The sequence below is a fragment of the Harpia harpyja genome, chromosome 14 (assembly GCF_026419915.1).
Source record: "Harpia harpyja isolate bHarHar1 chromosome 14, bHarHar1 primary haplotype, whole genome shotgun sequence".
In the NCBI taxonomy this organism is placed as follows: domain Eukaryota; kingdom Metazoa; phylum Chordata; class Aves; order Accipitriformes; family Accipitridae; genus Harpia; species Harpia harpyja.
In genome coordinates, this window is record NC_068953.1 from 13,687,141 (window position 1) to 13,709,607 (window position 22,467).

The window sequence follows — 22,467 nt, forward strand, 5'->3', positions numbered from 1 at the left end:
CAAAGGAGCACAACAGTGGCACTGCGCAGGTGTGGGTCCTGTCTGAGACACTAGCAGCATCTGGGATGTGGGTCGGAGGTTTTCTGTACCACCCTCAGCAGTGACACAATGACAACGGGGGTCCTCAGTGAAGGCAGTGAAGTGCAAATAAGCAAGGAAAAGAGTCCGCAGAAGGAAAAACTGAGCACGAGTTCAACAAGGGATAACTGGGAGGAACTGAAATGGCTGCAAACACAGTCCCTTCTGCATGTCACACAGTCATAGGGTAAAAGACACAAGAGGAATCCTCTGCCTCCTTCAGAGCATGGGAATACCCAGTGCAGGGATGTGCAGGTGGACTTGCATACAGCCACCAGCTTCTTTCATCTGTGACAGTTTCCTCGAGAACAAATCTCAGGATGCAAAGGCAGGTTGCAGTGCAAAAGGTACAGAATCCCAGAGCAGCTCCGATTCATGGAAAAAGGAGCTGCAAGGTGAGGAGCTGGGTCCTCCAGTGTCTGCCCAGCAGGGAAGGACTCTCACTGGTGTGTGGTCAGATTTTGTCTTCTACCGTGAGACCACCAAATCAGGGATCTTGGCTTCTGGCTGAAGAGTGAGGACAGCAGGTGGTACAAAAATGTCCAAAGCATTGTGCTGGCAACAAGAACCTTCCAGAAAAAGGGTTGGTGTGGTGTAAACACCGAATTTAGGCAAACTGACAGACTTCAGCTGCCACTAACCTTTCACACTATGTATCTCTACGCAACAAGACTTTCTTCAGCGCCGTTATTTGCCTTCCCTTCTCTTGACAAAAGTGTCACCCTCCAAGTGAAGTGACACTGCAAGAGCCAACGTCAGGTTACTCCACTCGCTTGTAAGCACTTCTGGTCCTGAGCTGTGGTATGACCAATGATCCCTGCCAGTATGCTCTGTCTCTCCCCTCACTGAGTTGGGCACTCCTAGGGGGGTCCCATCAAACCAGTTTGAGCAATACAGGCATTCATGGCCAGCCCCTCTCCCCCGACACTGTCTTCTTTCCCAGTGGGGCTGCTGGGGTCCAGTTCTGTCCACTTGCCTGGACAGTCTCTAAGCCCTCCATGGCTTTCAGGCAGAAGAGACACTTATCCCAGCACCAGGAGGCTTGGCAGCAGGAATTACCCAGGACTTCTTACTCTTAGATCATCTGGACTCTGCAGACATTGACTGCTTTTGCAAAAATAAAGAAGCCTGCAAGGCTGTGAGCATCAGCTGCCCTTTCCCCAGAGTGTGGGCACGGCTACCTGCCCTCCTCACAGGGATGAGGTGTCCTGAGCCACCAGAACCTTCCTGTGCAGAAAACAGGGCTCACCTGAGAGGCACCCCAATAGCTCAGAGGGCTCAGCAGTCTTCCAAAGAAAGAAAATATATCCAGGTCTCCCTACACTTTTTTTTTTTTTTTTTTAAATTTAGCATAGCAGTTTTGAAGGCTGCTTTTGTCCTGCACAGCTGCCTCCACCTGGAGGAAAGGCCTGGAAGCCAGGTATTTCAACAGCTTTTAATGAATCTTCCCATTCGTGTCTGACCTTACAAAATGAAAATAACAAGGTCACAGTCGCATCCTAGTTTTATTACAACTGACCTGCAGGCAAAAGGATAGAACTATTACATAAACACTCTGATCCATGTATATCTTAAATAGAGGAGGAAGTCAAACCAGGATACCAGATAAAATATTCTGAAGCTCTTTGAAGCAGTTATGTTCCTGAGCTCCATTTTACAGACAATAAGGCAACATCCCTGCACATCAGCTTTTTGATAATTTTTATACATTTTTCTATGGTACAAGAAAAAAAAATAACCAGAGTTCACAATGTACAGTTCTTACACTATTTTCACAGCTTCTGAACACTATACACCTTTTTTTTTCTTTTTTAATAAAGATACATTGTAATAAATGGTGCACCCTTAATAGTTTATAATAATCTATGTTTAATACACTAAACCTGTCCTTCTGTACAGCCAACCATGCCACAGCACCTCAACCCTGATTTTGCCACTGGCAGCTCAAAGCTTTGTGTTTCCATTTCCCATCTGTCAAAAGCAAACTGGTTGTGCTGCTAAAGACGAGCTCCGGACAGGGCCAGCACCAGAGAACGGACCCCAGTCATTCCAAAAGAGCAGAGCAAGGCAGTCACTTGTGTTGGAGGGAAACTGATTTTTGGGAGGATCTATCTCAGTGTTAGCCCTCTGAAACATTTTTGGACTCCCTGTCCCTGGGCAGATGTGAATCAGACTTCAGTGTCTGAAAGGTGGGGGCAGAGGCAGAGCACTTCTGCACACATCTGTCTTTACTGGATCTGTGTCTCACTAGGCCCCCAGCCAGCACCCTGTGAGACCCAGCACACCCAAGGTCCCATTACTAGTGGCTGAAGGCTGGTGAGATGAATCACAGCTGCAGGGATTTGCCAAGCCTGAGAAAAGCCAAGTTTTCTGAGGCTACAGGGCTGGGGGGAGAATTACTGCTTTAGATATGCTGTGTATCTTGTTCAACCGATCCTTCCACGTGATTTATCAGAGCTGTTGGGAATGACTAGTTACTTCAGAAAGCTCTGCCTTGTCCGTTTTGGGAAGACTTTAGTGACTGCCTCGCCTGATGAGCAGCCCTGGAGGGATGTAATCCAGGAAGGGCAGGAGGACTGCACCTCCCTGGCCAGCCAGGCACACTGTGCCCCAAGGGATCACATCCATGTCAGCCTTGGTGCCAGAGGGACCAGCTCTGGCAGCCAAGTGGGAGATGCGCAGTGCTGCAAGCCTTAGGCAAGGGTGTCACCTCTGCGGCCAGAGAAACACCAGGCGTCCACATGAGCACAGCCTCGGCTCCCTCCTTTCCCAACCGAGCAACTGGGGCAGGGATGTGCTGGTCTCCAGTGCTCCTGCATCAGTCCAGTTTGCACTTGGTAGCATTGATTTGACATGGAAAGCCCTTCCTTGGGAATCCTGCCAGTACCGCTGTGTTTTCACTCCCATTGCATCTCTAGCCCTGTGTGTCCTGGGTCCAGTTTTGCCACAGAGCTTTGACAGTAGGTTGCTCTAACATTGATGAAGTCCTATCAAATGCCTAAACCAGACAACTAAAAATGGAAGTCAGAGATCCTGCAGCCTCCATTTTATCCCCAGTATGCTACTAAATACCTGAAAACTGAAAAGTTTTGGAAAAAAAAAGTTTTCAGGAAAAATTAACGTTTGAAAAGTATGTCAATTTAAAAAAAAAACAAATTATGTGCTTTTTTGCTTAGCAATGGGCCAGAAGATTATAGCTTGCTTGGCGTTGCTGGGTCAGCTAAAAGCCCACAAGGCGTTAGACACTCCCTCATCTCCACCTCATCTCTATCTGCACCAAACAATCTAAGTGGTTCGCTCTAGGGTGCAGCAACAAGAGCTGTGGAGGGTCACAAGAGGTTAAATATGCCCAGAAGGTGGTGAACAAAGTCTCCAGCAAGCTAAGCAGAGCATGACTTGCAGCAGCGGGGCAGGCACAGAGCCCCATTGCGACAGGGGGACATGCCCACTGTCCTGCTTGCAGTGGCGAGAAGGAAGCGCTGAGGTTTGGTCTTGTGAGGGCACTGGGCTGGGAGGTGGCAGTGCTGCTGGCCTGGTCTCAGGGTCAGTGAAAAGCCACTAGCATCAGGGCTGGGGACAGCGAAGAACATGAGAAATATTGGCTAGAAATCACAGACATTCTTTTGCGGCTCATTAAAACAGCTGCAGACTTTGTGAACAGCACTTGTCGAAGACAAAGAAAAGCCAGCTGGTGGTGAGCACTGTGCAGCTATAAATCAGGTCACAAGCAGGTTAAATTCAATCGAGTAGTTTAATAATTCTTCAGGTCAAAGGTCTTATCTTACCAGGTAACAATTTACAGGACACCTAGTTAAGAGTGAAGAGTGGCTGGCTTGGTAAAAGGAGAAAGAATACATTATGTCCCATCTCTGAATAGTTTAATGTTAGCCTCTTTCAACGCAACATATTTTTGGTAAAGACATATTCACTATATTTAACATGATCTCTCTTTAACAGGAAGTTCAGCTGAGCACACTGTCCCCAGAAAGTACACTGCGACTGTAAAGCAACAGAATTTCATAGCAGTAAATCTATTGCACTTTGTGAAGAATAAAATTCTCCTTTGCCTTTCTAGCTCCAGAAGGCAAAGCATCTCGTTGGTTAAGCAAGTTCTTCTCCCTCCAGGCAAAGTCTCTTAATGTTTAGACAGACAACGCCTAACTTTTGTTTGTTTGCTTTTTATTATTACTTGAAACAACAATTGGAAGAGTTTGAGAGAAAAATCTTTCCAGTAGCTGCTGAGAAGTCTCCAAGTTTTGAGTCAGAAATGAATTTTAGGTGCTATCCAATCACGGTCAACAATAAATGTACTTATTTCCACATTTCATGAATATGTCCACAAAAGAGCAAGATGAGGTCTCTCTTTGACCAACACTAACACTGTGTGATCAGATATTACAGGGATGCACTTTATATGTGACAACAGTATACAGACAGGATGGAAATAACACCAATATTATTGCACATGGTGTCTGGGCGAGCATTAAAAACACTGCAATATGTGATGAAAATTCTTTACAGCTTGTTTTCTCTCAGCCCTTTTTCTAGAGTTTGATGTAGCAGCAATATCAATCGACGTACATTGGAGAGCTGGGAGTTGCTGGCATTTGATCCAGGATTTTACAAACATAGCATGCAACATCCACTGTGCGTTCCTCATACATCAGGATGAAGGGATGTTTCTGGAATCAGATAAAAAAAAACAAGGTTACATTCGCTCTTCTGACACATGCTGGCTACCCCAGATAAAAGCTCAGCATATGCATTTGCCTGATGCAAGAACACAGGGCTTGGTGGTGGCTGTAGGACAACAGGACATAGCCTGGTCCATGGCTTGACATACAGGGAATCTGTATCTTAAATGTGCAGTATGGAGATGGGACAGGACTACAGGAGTGTCAGGAACTGCTGGGCAGGAGGCAGCGAGGGTGCGGTATTAGCAGCACCTGGCTCCTTTGTATCGTGGACATGTACTGAAATACTTTCAAGAGAGGTTTCATCATCACCCTCATCAGCAGTGGGGAGACAGGAGTGACAGGGAGACGTGGCTTGCGGAGGTCAAACAGGAGATCAGGACCCAAACCCAGTTCTCCTGAATGCTGACCCTCTGCTCTGCCCAGGAGGCCATACTGGCCGGACCCTGTAAAGTAATGACATGGTGACTCTCTGGGCCAGGACACCAGGCAAACTCCTTTCGTATCACACGACCACCATCGGGGACCCAGGGCATGGTTTCACACATCCCCTGAAGAGGTGGCTTCCAGATGCCCAGAGCTCCTTGAAGGTGCATGGTTGCCATGTGACTTATCCAACCCAAAAGCATTGCTGCATTCCCTCCTTTAGGACCCCCCACCACAGGCAGGCTCTGCTGCTGTCTTACTCCAGAGCCGTGCTCTTTCAGGTCTCACTTTTGCCTGAGCACTCCCAACCTCATTGTGTGACTTGTGCGTTGGAGGCATTTACACATGACAGTGCTGGCCAGCAATTCGACAGGGCTCCTGCACAGTACCAGGACCTCAAGCAAAGGCAGCATTTACATGGCACACCAAGCATGCTTCTGCTCGAGCCTGTCGACTTCAGTGATCACCGATCTGCTGCAGTGGGGCATTTCCCCCATGCTGATCTCCTGTGTTTATGTACAGACACTAACGATCTCAGCCACTGCCATGACCACAGGCCAGAGACAGTGGCATGGAGGTGGTGCTCTTCCTCAGGCTGTGGAGCTGAACATTCTGCCTTGATGGCCCAAGAAGACAAGGAGTGACCTCAGACATGTGATGCAGCCCTGCTGTGTGACCAGCAGAGCCGTGACAGCTGGCATGAACAGCCACGCTTTGCACTCACCAGAAGCTCTTTATACTTTGGCCTTTTGGACTCGTCCTTTGTAAGGCTAAAGAAAGCAGAAAGAGAATTAGAAAGTGGGATTGGGGAAATTGTGACAGACATCAAATGCGAATTTTTACAGGACACGATGTTGAATCCACTGCTGTCATGGTGGGACTCACTGCTTTTTGTTTCCTGGAAAAGCCATCCTTGATCTGTGAGTGACCACAGGGACTCCCTCTCTCCCTCCCCACATGGGTGAAGAGCAGGTGTGGCCACCAACAAATCCTGCTGGGGACAGAGCCCAAGGGAGCTGCAAGCAGAATGTTACCACAACTGCCGCTGCCTCCATACGGAAATGGGTTTGACTGTAGCATAACCACAAGTTTTGGGCAGCAGTGACTGGCCTGTTCTTCCTCCATCGGGCAGCACAGGGCTCAAAGGCAGAGGAGAGCCAGTGCTCCCTGCCAGAGCACAGACAGGGAACACAGGCACCACACCATCATCTTGGCATGCACGGGCAGGGGCCAAGGCTGCAGCAGACAGCCAAACTGCTCTGCTGGGCCAGGTCCAGGCTCCCAAGCCCTCCCGGCTCATCCCCGGCATGGGTGGCACATCCAGCACTGAGCAGGCCACAGCCGCCGGGAAGGGATAGGAGAGGTGACATGGCTGCCCACAGGCAGCTGGGGGACAGGGGAGCCAGCTGGAAAGTGTCCCCTCCTGCAGGGTCCTCTGGCACCTCGACCACCCACCAAGGGACAGCAGCTGGCAGCGAAGGCCACCAAAGGCCCTGCAGCAGGGGGACATAGCAGGGACAGCAGAGGCAATGAGGACCAGAGGCAGAGGGGCTGCAGGACGGGGCTCGGTGATGGGTGGCACCGGCAGCCCCTGCCCTGGGAGCCAGAGCTGCACCACTGGGAAGAGGAAGGGCAACTGTAGCATCTTTCCCAAACGAGGGAATTAAGTCTAATTCCCAACAGCCGTATTTCCATCCCCACAGGCTCTGGCTGGACCTTTCTCAAGCTCCAGCACTACTACAGTGTGGCCTCAAATTATTCGGAGAAGCAGAGGGTAATTAACACTGCATGCCCAGCGCTGCTCTGTCCTGTGACCTGCCTGCAGAGCTGCACAGGGGCAGAGAGGGCAGGAAATCCAATGGCTGCTGCACAAACATCCTCGCTTCAGGCTTTTGCTACCCAACAGGAATTAATTTTCTGACCTCAGGGGTTCAAACATGCTCCTCGCAATGCCTTTAAGGCAACTAGTCAGAACTTCAGCTCACAGACCGAGTTTGCTCTGAAACGTCCATGCATGCTTTCATAAAGCAGTCCTAGAAACCCTTCATTTCTTTTCCAGCTTGACATGAAGCTGCATGTCTGGAGTGGCCATTTGCAGCACCAGGTGCCATACAGCTCCTTCGCTGGAACATCTCCTCCCCAGGCACGCTGGACCTCAGGAGCTCATGGTTCTGCCTGCAAGCATGGCTAGCTCTGCAGCTGCCAGCATGAGGCTCCCAAAAGCCAGACACAAAGCTTGGATACTCTGCAAACTCTGGAGAAGAAAGCTGAATTGCTGTAAGCAATTCCAGGAGGAGTGTGACTTCAGATATGCATCTAACACAGGGAAGTGGGCTGAAGGGGAAAAATGTTCCACCCAGGCATTCACAGCACTGTTGGGATTCAAAGCAAATTGGAAAAAAAAAAAAAAAAAAATTTAAAAAAAATCCCAGAAAGCACTGTTGGGATTCAAAGCAAATTGAAAAAAAAAAAAAAATTAAAAAAAATCCCAGAAACATTTTAACATTATCAAAAATATCCTTTCCTCACTGATCTATCACAGTGAGCAGGCAGCAACACTGCAGAACTCTCTTTCAACATTTTTCCTGACTCTTGAATGCACAAAAATAGAAGTTTATTAGATTCGCATTTGTAGGGTAATGCCCAGGAGACTTATGCTATCACCTAAAAGCACAGCCTTTTGGAGACTCACCTGCCTGCTTACTAACACCAAAGATTACTGTTTGTACTTAATTAACAGTTATTAAGAGAAATATTTACTACAGTGTTGCTATGAAGACATCATAAATATTCCAGGCAGAAGTCAGATTATTTACAAAACCAGGTAAAAGAAAAACCAGAATTAGACTGAAAACTGCCTCGTGCTCCATGCATTGTGGCTCTTCCAGAGCAGCAGGCCCTGGGAGGGTTAAATGGGCTGGAAATATGAATTGACCCAATCAGAGCCATGGGCCAAAGATGCTGCTGTTTACCAGAGATGCCACGCAGGCTCCTCTGTTGGGTGATGTGGAGCCAAACTCACCAGTGCATACAGGGCAGGAGAGCAAGCTCCTGGCTTTGCAAACTCTGTAATGACATGGCATCTCTGCAGAGAACTATGTGGGAAACAAACTATTGCTTGTACTGTACACAGGGAAAGCAACTCTGACTTTCTAACCAAATACTACACCGTTTTTGACTGAAAAATGGGAACTTCTTTTGAGCAGCAAACTGTTTTGATGCTCTATTTTCTGCAGCCCAAAGACAATAACCAGGCTTTCCTTACAGCCAGCTGGAAAGTGGAACCTGGCCTCCACAAAAATTCAGAATTCTGAAAGAGAGTAAAATCCAAACCCCAAAAACATCTCCAGCAGATGCAAAACCCTGAAACAAAACCTCTTGAAAGTTAAAATTGTCTAGAGCTAAGTCTTCCTGTGTCACAGAGCTTTGAGATGGACACCCCTATGCTGGGGATGTCCATCACCTGGGTCTGCCCAGGGCAGAAGGTCCCAGAAGACAAACGCAGGTCACACTGATGCATCTCCTGTGTGCTTCAGTATTAGGTTAACGAAATTATGTTAAACAATTTTCACATCTTGAGAGAAAAATACTTCATCAGAAAATTCACAATCAGCCCTTAACCTAAGCAGGACCACACACACATGGCAGGCAGATGGACTGCCCCAAGCCCCTCCTGCGCAGACACTGCACATGCTCCATCCAACACTGACTGCGCTGCGGAGGCCCTGCCCTACAGAAAACCATCTCTAGTCTTGATCTTGACATACGATTGGCACAAGACATGAAGCCAACCACCAAGCCAGCCATGCGCTACAGGTCCTGACAGTCACTGTGCTGAGCAGAACTGGGTGGGAAGGCTCCTGGCCCTGCCAGGCAAAAGGCAGGACCAGTACAGATCCTCTGCCCAACAATGAGACAATACTGCCAGGTGTCTCAGGCTTCTGCCTGCAGAAGAAAGGGCAAACAGCAGGTCTGTTCCAAGGCTGTGTCATACCAAGGAACAGGAAGCACAGGCTAGGCCCTTACTTGGTCATGCAAACCTCCTGCCACGGGTCTTATCATGCCTCTCCTGAGCACAGACTCTCATCTCAGAGGTTTTCTCCTCATCCCTTCCTCGAAGAGCAGTTTCCAAAGGTCTGTCCTTCAGCCCCCACCCAGACAAGTCTCCCATCACCTCCAAACCAGTGAAATGTGAAAGGTCCTCACCCTCACATTGGCGCAGAAATGTGAAACCAAGCTAGGAAGTGCTTGGCATGCAACCCTTGCCAAATACCTAGCAATGACAAAACAAGCCAACTCCAAGTGCTTTCAGTAGGAAACACTTACCACAAGTTGACGAAGTTGATGAAACTTGGGGAGAACTCCCTTTCCTCTGAGTTACTCAGCTGCGGTGGGTCTCCTTTTACTACTTGTGTCAACTGGTCAAACACACTGTTCCACTTGGGGTAGGGGAATCGCCCTGTGGCCAGCTCATACTGCAGAGAGACAGCACAGCACCAGGGAGGTTACACAAGGTAAGTCCAATCAAGGTAGGAAAATGTCTGCAAGGACCCTGAAGCCCCCAAAAGGAAGACTAAGATGAGATTCTTCATCCCATTCCCTATACAAAGCTCAGCTGAGAGACGAGGAGGGAAAGTTTTACCCAATAGTAAGTTTTGCTGCCTACATTAGCAGCACCTCCAGATTTAACTTGGCTATCCCATGCTTTCATGTTGACAATGTCTTCTCCTTTACTGACTACAAAATGAACCAACGTTCTTACTGTTCAAAAGTAGGAGAGTAAAATCCTCCAGTCCCTTCCCAAGCATCCTAACAACCACTGGAGAAAATGGATAATGAGAATCACACAATCATAGAGTATCTCAAGTTGGAAGGGACCCATAAAGATCATGGAGTCCAACTCCCTGCTCCTTGCAGGACAATGAAAATAAGCATTTTAAAACATCAGTGGGGAAGACAGAAGCTATTGGTTCGAATTTATTGCTTCTGCTTTTTCTTCTATTTCACCACCTCGAGAAGGGAAGATCTTTTCAATTTATCATTGTGTGCATTCAGAAGTGCTGTGGTTAAGCCAGAGAGGCATCAGCAACCAGGATCCAGGATTAACTGAAGTCTTCTGCACAGCTGAAGTACACCAGATGCCAGGACTGCGAGAGGCTTATTTACACAGGTTGGATGCTCTGTTCTGCACCACCGCACCCACCAATGCTTCTCATCTGAGATTTTGAAGACAAAATTCATTTATGATCCAACACCTCTTCCCTGCTCACATCTCTTTCTCTGCAAAACACAGCTGCAGCTAAATGTAACCTCAGGGGCTCAGGAGAGCCATCTGCCTTGAAGGGGTTTATATTGTTTCTGAGCCAGGAGGTGCCCACTGCAATCACAACATGCAAATGCTTCACAGCAGCAGAGCTGGGCTTTGTTTCAAGCACATGTTTGACACCAACCTACTCCATCACACTGCAAAGCGCACCAAGGCTACTCACCAGGAAAGCACAGCGCAGCAGAGGGTTTAAACTCCACTCACTTACCAATGTAATTCCCAAGCTCCAGACATCTGAGCGGACATCATAGCCTTGCCTGGATGCGCTGGGATCTATCCTTTCAGGCTGAAACAGGAAGAAGGACCAGTCAAACACTGTGCCATGCAGGAAGGAATGAGAAGCACCTGCAAACTCAGAAAAAACTCCAAGTTCGTCCCACCTGGCAGAGCCTGGCACAGCCCTAGAGGCAAACCTGTTGCTAGGGCAGACATTCAACCCCAGCAGAGAAAGATGTTAAGGAATCAAACACTGCTTTTATGGAGGTATAGTGTAAAAGGTGAACTGAAATGGCAATTCAGCATAGTCCAATCTTTTTTTTTTTTTCCTTTTGTAAAAGCAGCTTGAATAATTGTTGCTGTCTATTTATTTAGTTTTGTTTAACTTTGGGATCTCTTTAACACAAAGTCTTGCTTTCTCTGTTTTTACAGCGAAGTTGTCCCTAGGGAATCATAAGAACTGGAATAAATGTATTCTCACCCACCAGCCGAGGGAACTGAGGTTAGCAGCATCTAACTCTTCTTCCCAACTGTCTGCTGGTCACTAAACCTCAGGAGGTATTAAAAACAATACATTTTAAGAGCAGCTCTTCTTTACAAGGTTCTGGGCATCCCTTGAAGGCAACTATGATGTTACAAGGTCTTCAGACACTCAAAAAGTTTTCCATAGAAACCAATATTGAGCCAGACATGGGTGATTTGCACCTAAGAACAAGTTATCCAGAGAGGAGAACCAGTACAAGACATTTTTATGCTTTGCATGTCATCTTTCTGAGAAAAGGTTAATTCTGCCTTCTTTTGTTAAAAATGTAATAATTAAAATGTCAAAAGAAACAGGGTCTCATTCAGGTTTGACTACAACAATGATAAAGAGACCTGAATTGCAATAAAATACTAAATTATCAGGTACAAGAAATACTATGAAAGCCCTGGTTGCTTTCTAAGCTACATTTTTATACAATTTCATGGCAGATGCCGGCTGATGAGTGCCATGCAGTGAATGAAGTCCCTTAGTGCAACCTCAACCCTCCAGTGGACCACAGCATAAGATTACCACGTTCCCACAATACCTCCCAGCCCCCAAACCCTCATGGCATTTCTGGTTGCTCTGCCATGCTGCCAGCTCTCCTCTTTGCAGCCCACCACTTACACATGGCTGCCCCAGCTGTGACTGCTTCCAGACCTCTCCCATTCCCTTAGTCACCAGGATCTTCTCCAACAAGGAAACTTGCCCAGGCCGTCACCCATGCATACCCACATAGAGAAAGGAGAAGAAGTTTCCACCAAGCTTCAGTGGTTCTACATGTGGCTTCTTCTACAACCTTCTTGTGTCCACTACTCCTCAGTACATGGTATATTGCCTTCCCAGTGCCACTGATGTGTTTTATCATCCTTACTTCCAGTTACAGTATCTGCTTTGAAACAGACTGGCTTCAAAGGCCGTACCCTGAACACACTGCCTTTCTTCCACCCTCCTAGGTCTGCCCTTCACTTTGCTTGCTTATCCTTTGGTTATGGTTTCCATTCATCTTAAACTCATGTATTAGTTATTCCTCTCTCAACTTGGATGGATGTTTCAATAATTCTGGCATGCAAAATAATAAAATTACTAAAATTCAACTCTATTAAACATACCATCAGCCCTTCACATGCTCATCTTTTAGCTCAGTCAAAACCTATCACATTTATACTGCAGGTAAACCCATGCTTCTAACTGCTCACAAGCCAGCATCCTGCCTTTACTGGATGAGTTCATTCTTTCCATATTGGGTACACCATATCAACAGACTACCAAATCAGCTGATAAGGAATTAATAGCCAATATAAGCATTCATTTCTTTAAATATGGGGAACAGAAATCTAATGACAATTTCTGCACAATTTTGTAGTTGAGACAGTGGGAAAAGTATGTGAAAACAGCAAGAGGAGTGAGGATCTGAATGGAAAACGCATATTCCCAGTCCCTGCTACTTGCTTATTTGAAGGTTTGATAAGCAGCAAACATTGAGGACGTGGATGCTCTTGGATGTTTCAGGAGGTTACTGGACCGTTCAGTAAGAAGCAAAACAACTCAAGGAGGAGCCTGTGGGTGAGCATTGGCTCACACTCAGGCTCAGGAAGGACAAGAGGAGCTCAGACTTATAAATCAAAGCTGTCCTCTGCTTGGAAGTAACATACGGAATAACATCACCTAATGGGTACAAAAAAAATCAAAATGCTCTCAGTGATATATATCTGTGAACAGTCCAAAATATTCATGAGAAAGCAAATGGAAAATGCCAGCAGGAGAAAGGTGGATAGAAGAACATGGCATTAACAACAGACCAGCATTAGATGTGGCACAGCAGGCACCTCCTCTGTCCCCTTGTACAGAAGGTTACAGGCTGAAAAGAAGCTTCCAGGGACTCTCATCAATCACGCTCATGAGTGATGCTGTGTCTACCCTGCCGTGTCTCATGTCACTGGCAGTGTGATGGGCCTGTCCCTCCGCAACAGCCTTGTTTCCTACGGCTCCCATACAGCCCCTCCAGCATTCCCGGGTCTCAGGCCCCAGAACAGCCAGATTCCATCAGCCCAGCAGCATGCCCAGTACCATGCTGCTGTGATTGCAGCCCTGCAACACCAGTCCCGCCTTCCCTCTGTGCAAAGGTCTCATTGCATCCTCTTGCCTCCAACCCCTCCTGCCAGACACTGGTGGCTCCTTCTACCTTCTTGGTTCCAGCAGCCAGCAGCGAGAGTGGGTGTGAAGGACACTGAGCTATTCCCTCCCCGTCCCTCAGGCACAACACCACTGTGGCCAGCAGGCTACACACAGCCCTGTGGGGCACACCGCCCGTGCGACAGACGCTGGCGTGCAGGAACGGTGGCGGGTGGCCCAGCCCTGCGCGCTGCTGGGGATACATCATGACGTCAGGAGGCTGCCACCAGGGACCAGCCAGCACAGGGCTGCGCAAAATTATGGGGATGCTGGCCTTGCCAGTGCCAGGACCCCCACACCGCAGATCCATAGGGATGTGCTGCAGCAGAGCAGAGCAGTTCACAGACTGCAGAAGGACTCGCTTTCAATGCAGCACAGTGAATTAAAGGGCTGCATGGAGAGCAGGTATTTTGGGCAGGGTGTGAAGTACTAAAAGGCTGTGTGTTACAGGGACTGGTGAGGTAGGTGGCACTGGTGAGACAGTTGACTGAGCAGAGCAAAGACAAGCAACAGGGACTCGGCCCTAGATGGTGGTGGCACAGTTGAAGGGAAAGCAGGATGGACCAAAATAAATCCCGTCTAAACACAGAGCAGAAATAATCCTGGGAATTTTCCATGTAGATGACATGGGAGCAATTAACACCAACAAAGAAGAGTCAGTGTGTCACACTCCAGGGACCTGGAACGAGGGCTGCAGACAAAGCCCAGCTTGTGCCAGGTGTCCTTCTAACACCAAGCACGAGGAAAGGAAATGGCTGAGATTGAGACCCACCACTGGATGTGCTGACAGTGCGAAGGGGCAGGGTATGAATGCATCAAAGAAGGGTGCAGGCTGCCACGGGACTTCTCTCTATTTCAGTGTCCACCTAAGCACCAGCATCTTGACTGAAAAACGAGCAGAAGTGGCCAGCACTGATCCTCCCTCTCCTCCAAACCCCCAGCTAAGCAAACACATGCAGTTCGGGGTGTGACACAAGGACACACGCACACATGACTCCCTGCAGTCTTCAGCTGTTTCATGTTGCTAGAGAGTAAAGTAGCATTTCTGGGAAAACCCAATTCTTGAAGCTCTGATCTGGATTTTCACTGGTTATATAATAAGGGAATTTTATCCCACATGCACTGTAAATTCAAAACTGCCTCCATGGCATTAAAATGTACATAATAAACTCTTATTTGCTAGTTAGGTCAATGCATCCCTAAACTAAAAGAAAATAAAAGGTCACCAGGAGCAAAGAACAACCATGAAGAGCTAAATTTTTGCAATACAAAAAGCAGAACAAAATCTACATGATACAAACTCTCCCTCTGCTCCAGCCATGGGAACAGACAGATGCAAGATGGAAGCTACCAGGCTCCGTTGGAGACTATCTTCTCGCACTAAAAAACATGTGAAATGAATGAAGTCCAGGGACCTCCCTGGCTTTGGCTGATGGCAGGAACAAGGTAAAGCACTGCACATCTGGAAGCAGGGCTGCGTGGGCTACAGCATCATCTGCACCAAATTCAGCTGCAAAACAGACAGTGAGCTACGAACTGGGACAGCCAGAGTTAACAGACGTTCACTGCTCTGACACAAACTGGCTACAAGTCTTGCACGCAAGAGCCATGGCTCCCTAGCATGCTATTCTGCTGTTGTATTAACTGAAATACCACATGTGTATTTGTTAGGGATGCTCAAGACAAAAATGCCATCTCTCCCACGGTGGTGACCCCATTACCATGGCTTTCTCATTTGGGTGGCAGTGCCCTGTGAGGGGGCTCAGCAAGTGCTCGCAGAAAGAAGTATCTGTCACTGCCCGAGTGACTTGGCTGTCGGGGCCAACTCCAAACTGAAGCCACAGCAAGGAAAGGAGCAATGTCTCTGAACAGCTGCCTGCAGGGTTGTGCAACAGCAATGGAAACCATCTTTAGGACCATAAATAACTACTTTGGGAAATTCTTCTGCTGTTCAGTAAAGGAAAATGTTGTCACTCACTTTGCACATTGCTGTATTTCTCAAGAATATTCCTACGGTGAAAAACAAGTTGTTCTTCTTTAAGGGCTCTCCCCTACACAGGCCTCTCGCACACTCAACCGGAGCACAGAGTGATGGCCAGTGTTAGTGTCACAGCACAGCCCAGGCTGGGATGTAAGCGATGGGCACAAAGCAGGACAGGCAAGGAGGCACTGACTCGCTGGGCTCTTGGACCTGCTTCTCCTGTCTCCTCCTCTTCCAGAGTGCAAGGATGCTGCGTGCAGCTCCCTCTCATCTGCTCACTGAGACCTCCAGATGTATCATTCCTGCAAGTCCCTTCCCTGACTTCCCTACAGGGCTGGGTTGGCAGTTCAGACCCTGTAAGGCTGAGGAAGAGCCTGACTGCTCAGCTCCCCAGGAGATGCTCACTACCAGCCCTGTGAACATGACCACCATCTCCCAGAAAAGAGGCAGTCCTGCTCTGTGAGGTGACTGTCCTCGGGGACTCACCATGCTGGTTCTCAAGCAGACCTCGGTGCCCAAGATGCAGCCCTACAGTAGCTGCTGGAGCTCCAAACAGATGTGAAAATCCATCCACTCACTCCTGCTCTGCTCTACAGGAATTTTCAGAGGCTCTCCCTTAGGTGACAGCGATCTCCCGCAGATGACAGCCATCTCCCTTTGGTAACACCGAATTCTTCTACTGGCTGCTAAAGAGGTGAGTTGTCTAATTTCATGTGGACCTCAATTTTTATGTGCAGTGAAGCCTAATAAGCTTTCTGGATCTCCTCCTGGGCACGTAGGAGCTCACAGAAGGTGACCTCAGTGCCGCAAAAGCCTGGGTCTAAAAGCACACATGTGAGTCATTCACACGAGCAAGTGAGGCATCACAGTCACACTGTGTTGGGCAAAGGCTTTTCTAAGGTTATACCCTCCCCTCCAGTACTAGGTGGTCGATGAAAAAGCTATTAATGCTTTGTTTTTTCTGGGCTTGTATCACAGCGCCAATCGCTACAGGGGTCGTGCAGCATCCTATGCAGCAGCCTACCCTAGTTGCAGGAGGAGACACAGCTCCTCAGCCAGGGTGTGAGGCAGCAGAGCAAAGGACACACAGTGTGATGGGTGGAGGAGCTGAGAGGGAAGTGGACAGCACGGGTTCTTCTGTCTGTGCTGGCTAGGTGGACCGGCGGCTTCCCCCTGCTCCTCAGTCTACCACCTCTAGGACAGCAGCAATAACACTGTTACTTTTACACCTACACAGGAGATAAGAGTAGTATTGTCAAAAAATACTTCAGCCAAAATATTCATCCCTGCTTAGACTTTTGAATTCAGACATTCCTTCCAAAATCCCCTCTGTTCTTTGATTTCCTGTCCCTCCCTCTTGCCCAGGTCAGCCACGAAGCCTGTGGCTGCACAGAGATTATCAGCAGAGATCATGTTTCTAGAGAATGGCCTTTCCTCCCCTCCTATTTCCTTTACATATTTACTCTGAGAGAATGTTTCATTTAAAAACTTCTCTAGCAGTATTTTCCAGGTGGAGACACTGGTTTCCGTTCGCATGAGATTACCATCCCCTCCCAGCTGGCTTTCCTAACAGCATTTGAATTCCTTGATCTCAACATCAGGAAGATGGACTAGTAGACGGGGGACACTTGCTAGGCACAGGAGGACTGGCAGGAACATTAATGAAGGCAGCAAGGTCCTGTTGGGCTTACCACAGCATATTCTCAACTACCTTATTCATCTTGTTAAAAAAGTTAAATGTGTGGCTGTAGTAAACTTGGACTACTGCAGTGCATTGTGTGGACTGCAACTAAATCAAGCATCAATAATTTGCAGTAGTAAATGGCTTCACTGATAGAGTTCAGAATGTAACTGTTGTTAAAAGGACCCTATTGAGTGGGAAAGGAAGGATTTATAATGGGACCTCAAAGGTGACCTTCCTTGGCCTACTACTAATAATATCCAAGAAAATATAAAATTAGTGTTGCTAAATTCTGCATATTATAAAAATATTGCTAGTGTGATAAACAAGGGTTCCTGAAGAACTAGTGTGATTTGAGTGTTTGGTAAGCTGGGGTCTGGCTAGATGCTGACTCACTCAACCAGACACAGAAAAAGCAGCACTCTGGGGTGAGAGCCAGGCTCCTAGAAAAGGACAGGAGAGCATGAAATCCCAGAGGACCATCACTATTAAAGGCATGTAGCTGGGATGATGCGCTAGGAACTGCTGCTCTTATTATACACTCCACAGGAGATACAAACACTGGAAGTTTGCTCAATTTCAGGGTCTACGTTTGTAAAAGGATGCTAAAAAATGGGGGGGTTATAGCACAGCCATAAAATACAATCCAATCTGCCTTAAGGGCATAAGCTGCTCAGTCCCTAATCTCCTCAAAGAAAAGCTTAAGAGGTGGCTACATCAGAGTCAGTAAGTACCTCCTGGGGAAAGAGGCTGTGGCAAGTAAAGGACTGCTTAATTCTGCAAACCATGTAGAAACAAGAGCCCAGAGCCATCCATTAAAACAAGACTTACTTGTATTAAAAAGATAGTATTAGGAGCATAATTAATGACCAGGACAACTTCATGGGCCCTATGGTAAATTCTCCAGCACCTGAAGAGGCCATCTTTAACTCAGGACTTTGGAGGTCTTCTCCATCTGGCTTTGTTTTGGAAGGCCACCCTCCAGTACTCCAGACACATCCCCTCAGTGCCATCCCCACCGCTGCTTATTAGGTTAACAGGGCCAAGCTCCAGAGCGGCAGCAGTTTTGGAGGGCTGTAAGGTATCATTTCAGCCCCGCTATGTAACTTTGTCACAGAACCTCACTGAGGGCCTGCAATTTTGGTGGGAATGCTCTAGAAGTCCTTGAAGTAGGTAGTTACAAAGGACCAAATTGTAGGGAGCCCAGTTATTTTTCCATAGCCTGAATGCCTAACCAACAGGCAAGCTTTCAAACACATACTGAAAAGGAGTCCAGCAGGAGGCAGTGCAAGGGGATGACTTCCGATCATAGAGGACAATACGATGCAGCAGAGAAAGAGAACCGAGAGGGTGTCTACAGATGAAGTTCCACATGTCCTAACCAGAAATCAAGCATAACAAAATGCAGATGGTCATCAGCAAAGGTGAATCATCGTGTAGCAACTCAGATAGGGCCAGGCTGGAGTCACTAGTAGTTTGAGCCTTAAAATCTGTTTTCTCTTTCTTAAAGATCTCTTCCATTCAGTCAGAAGCTGTTGGTCTGGGTACAGGATCAGGAGGCTTCCCTAGCTGCGTTCAATTGTCTCTCCTTCTGGCCTCATCACCCGCAAAAGTTTGCACCTGCAAAGCACAGCCCTCTCCCCCCAGGTCCAGTCCTGACCCCGGTCCTTCCCACATTATGGGAAATAGGAGCTCCACGAGGGTTTGAGTACTTGGTCCTGAACCCTTGTCGGTCCTGAACCCTCCTGCCACGGCCTTCGTGCCCTGCCTGCTCCACTGCCAAGGGTCATGCTGCAGCAGGGAACAGATGGAGGAGGTGGAGGCCGGACTCAGTTGCATCCAGACAGCGGTGTCAGGGTAGCCGTCAGGGGAGGCTGGGGTGCTGCTGAGCGGCTCCAGCAGCCCCCCAGCCTGCGCCGAGCGTGCGGCAGGCATGCAGGGCGCTCCCATGCTTGGTAGGAAAAGGCTTGGCACAGGGGTGGAGAATCCCCCTGCAAATCCCCATGGGTACTCCTGAAGCAGAATCCCCGCCCCCCAGCCTCACCCACACAAGTGGCAAGAGCCAAACAGGCTCAGGGAGGACAGGAGGCTCACACCTGTGGACCTGGGGCCTGCACAACCCTTCGCTCCCTCTCCCCACACCTGACCCTGCCCTAAGGAGCCTCATCCATCCCTCTCTGCATCTTCACTGCCCTGATGATCATGTTCTGCTATTTATGGCTTCCAATTAGCCACCTTGCAGCTAATCGCAGCTGCAGGGGCTACCCTGGGCCACCCCAGCACAGCCAGCCGTGCCCCACGCAGAGCAAACCCACGGCAAGCAGGAGCGGCCTGCTGTTTCCAGCTGAACCTCCAATGCCTCCCAAGGGCAACGATCTCCCAAACCTGACTTTTAGGCACTTCCAACGTAAATCCCAATGGCCAAAATGACTTTTTTCCCGCGTTTCAATACTCTCCTCCACAAAACTCACATCCTGCCCACAATACTTCTGGCCGAGTGGTCTGCTTACACAGGCAGCTGCTGACATGCTTCCCCAGGTTTATATAAACTGCCTGTGCAGACAAGCATCTAAACGGGCGAGGAGGAAAATCCTGTCCTGCTGCGTCCCTGGCAGGATGGGGGTGGAAGCGCCAACGCAAAGACATGAGCTCAGTGCTGCAGTGGAGCTGCTCGGCATGGGCTCTGTGCCGCGTGATGTAAGGAGCCAAGTTTGGACTGGAGAAGTCCCATGCTGGGCGAACCTCACAGACAATTTTAGTTGGTGAATAAGTAAGCGGAGGTTATGTTCTCAGCTGAAACCCCTGAAGCACGCGGGTGACAGCAGCAGCACACGAGCAGAGAGGGCTGTGCTCAGAGCTCAGGCATCTCCCCCAGCATTCGCTACGCTGCGGGCGGCAGAGCCTGGATCCAGTCTGCGCTGCTTGTAGAGGGACGGTGCCACATGTCTCCCAGTCTCCTCCCAGATTCGTTTTCTCAGTCATAAAAATTATGGCAGGGTGCCAAGATTCAGAGAAAAAAAAAGTCCAACACACAGCAATATTCAGGAGCATCCAAGAGGATTTTAGCTGCATGAATTCAAACCAACAGCCTGCCTGTTCAGATAAATGAATGACTGAGCCTGATGAAAACCTGGGCATTGGGTCAGGAATGTGAAGCTGAAACAGAGGCTCTTGCTGCAGCTCTGCTTGGGTAAAGGATTCAGAGAACTCCTGCATCCCTGCAGCCTCTCCCTCCATGTGCACAGGGAGGCTGGAAGAGCCCGGCTCAGAGCCATCTCTGTCACCTGCTTTGGGAATTTTCCCTTTTCCGTGCATGGCCTGAACTCTGCATCAGCCATCCGAGCACAGGGACACAGTCTCCACCCAGCCCTGGATGTTGAGGCCGGCAGCGACTGCCCGTCTTCGCCAGGGAGAAATGAGGAGCAGGAAACACATCCTGAGCGCTGGTCTGCAGCAGCACTGCAGCAACAGGGCTCTGCACTGGCCCTCTACTCCTGCATAGGCAGGGACAAGCAGAACTGTGTTTGCTGGGTCACAGGTCATGCATTAGCACCAAGAAGGCTGCTCTGTACACCGCAGCACTGCACATCCCCTTGTCCACCCTCTCATCTTGACAACTCTTGAGGGAGAGCCCAGCGGGCAGCCCTGGTGAGGGTGGGCAAAGCGGCACAGGGCACTGGCACTCAGGCACAGCTGCAGCTTGCAGCGGGCAGCTCCCAGGTGACCTGGGAAAAGGACCTGAGGGACCAAGGACACATGTGACACTATCAAACTCTGCCCCTGGAGGGGTCCCAAAGGAGCAGGGCAGGGCAGGACATCTGTCCTCATGCTGGCTGGGTCCTCCCCTACCTAATTAGACCAGGCGCTTCCAGTCTCATCCCTCCTCTCTGACACAGAAACTGGGTTCACTTGAGCACTAAATAGGCAAAAAGCAATAATGCCACAAGGACCACCAGCTTCAGCATGGCTCACACAGCCTCCCCTCCCACCCAAATCAGCAGCACCCGCCGCAGCAAGAGGCAATGCAGGGATCGCCAGGGAGCAGCAGAGGGGGTGGACAAGGGGCTGGCTGGGAGCAATCTCACCCCCACTGCTGGTTTACAGCTGCCGTGAGCATGCTGTGAAACCTCACCTAGAGCAAACACAGAATGTTGGCATCGGCAAAGGTCTCTGGAGGGCTCAGCAAAGAGCCCAGTCTGCTCTGGGGGCTGGCTGCCACCTGGGGCAGCACAGGGGCTCGGTCTTTCCTTTCTTTCTTTCTTTCAGAGAACACAAGGCATCAACATGTATGCCTTTACTTCAATATAACGATCGCAGGGGAATTCAAAGCCAAAAGCAAAACAACTTCTCCAGCACTGGCAGCTCCAAGGCTGATACGCTGCTTTCTGTGGCAGCTCTAACAATTTGGTTAAGCCACACAGCACTTGCTTAGCAGCTGGACATGGCTCCTGCTGCCTAATCAGACTGCTCACAGTCAAGCTGACTGACATCCAACATTATTGTTATCAATGGCTACTTGGGGACCTAGGTCCAGTGAACACGGTGTTACCAGGTTCCTTCAGTGGGCAAGTGCTCATGCTACAAGAATTACTGCAAGTGCCACGGGCCAAGTGGGCCTTGCAGAGCAACACGCTCTCATCGTCAGGGAGCATCATCCAGCAGCCCTTATCAGACCCTCCCTGGCTGAACACAGCTAATGCCCTTTGCCTGTTTTACACTAAGAAAAAATAACACTGTCTTCCTTTTGAAAGGAGTGTGACTGGCCTGACTGCTTCCCAGGTATATTCAGGTTTGATCACAGCATCACTACAGCCATCAGCCTCTGCTGGCTTGGAGAAAGAGCTGGCAGATGAGCCTGCATGCTGGGGACATCTCCCCATTTCCCAGGCTTCCCAGTACGTGAAAATGCTCATGTACTTGGAGAGGAGTCACTGAATCAGGAGAGCAGAAGGGAAGAGGCCAGCCATCTCCCACACCACTTGCCAGCTGCTGGCTTGTCCCACAAACCATGTACCATGCCAAGCCTCTTAAAAACACAAACTGAATTGAAACACTTTTGCTCACTTAAAAATCCAACAGAGTCTGGAGCTGGTGATGGAGATCCACAAATTCCAGAGCAGAGTGCATATGCACAGACAGGGAGGAAAACCAAGGAGCTATCGGAAGCACTCACTCACCCAAGTCCCAGGGGAAATGAAGCAGCGCAGCTATTTACAGACATGCCAGTAACTGTCATGTTGTAACTAAACCAACAGCCTGATCAAAGCTAACCATCTACCCACAGTTCTAAGAAAAAGTGGGAACATTAATTCCTGTAATTATAGCCCACTAAACTTGGGAGGGGAAAAGGAGAGAGCAATTTTTCAA

At 48.9% G+C, this 22,467-nt stretch overlaps 1 protein-coding gene across 4 annotated transcripts in view; it reads right to left on the minus strand.

Moving 5' to 3' along the window:
- Positions 1–3,810: 3,810 nt before the first annotated feature.
- MAP2K4 (mitogen-activated protein kinase kinase 4) overlaps positions 3,811–22,467 on the minus strand; it is a 105,647-nt gene continuing 86,990 nt past the window's right edge. For all 4 annotated transcript variants that reach the window (XM_052809067.1, XM_052809066.1, XM_052809068.1 and 1 more), the window contains 4 exons: positions 10,733–10,810; positions 9,525–9,673; positions 5,923–5,968; positions 3,811–4,760 (listed from right to left, as the gene is read on the minus strand). In XM_052809067.1, the coding sequence (XP_052665027.1) occupies positions 4,647–4,760; positions 5,923–5,968; positions 9,525–9,673; positions 10,733–10,810 (387 nt within the window). In that variant the 3' untranslated portion in view covers positions 3,811–4,646. The remainder of the gene's footprint in view (positions 4,761–5,922; positions 5,969–9,524; positions 9,674–10,732; positions 10,811–22,467) is intronic.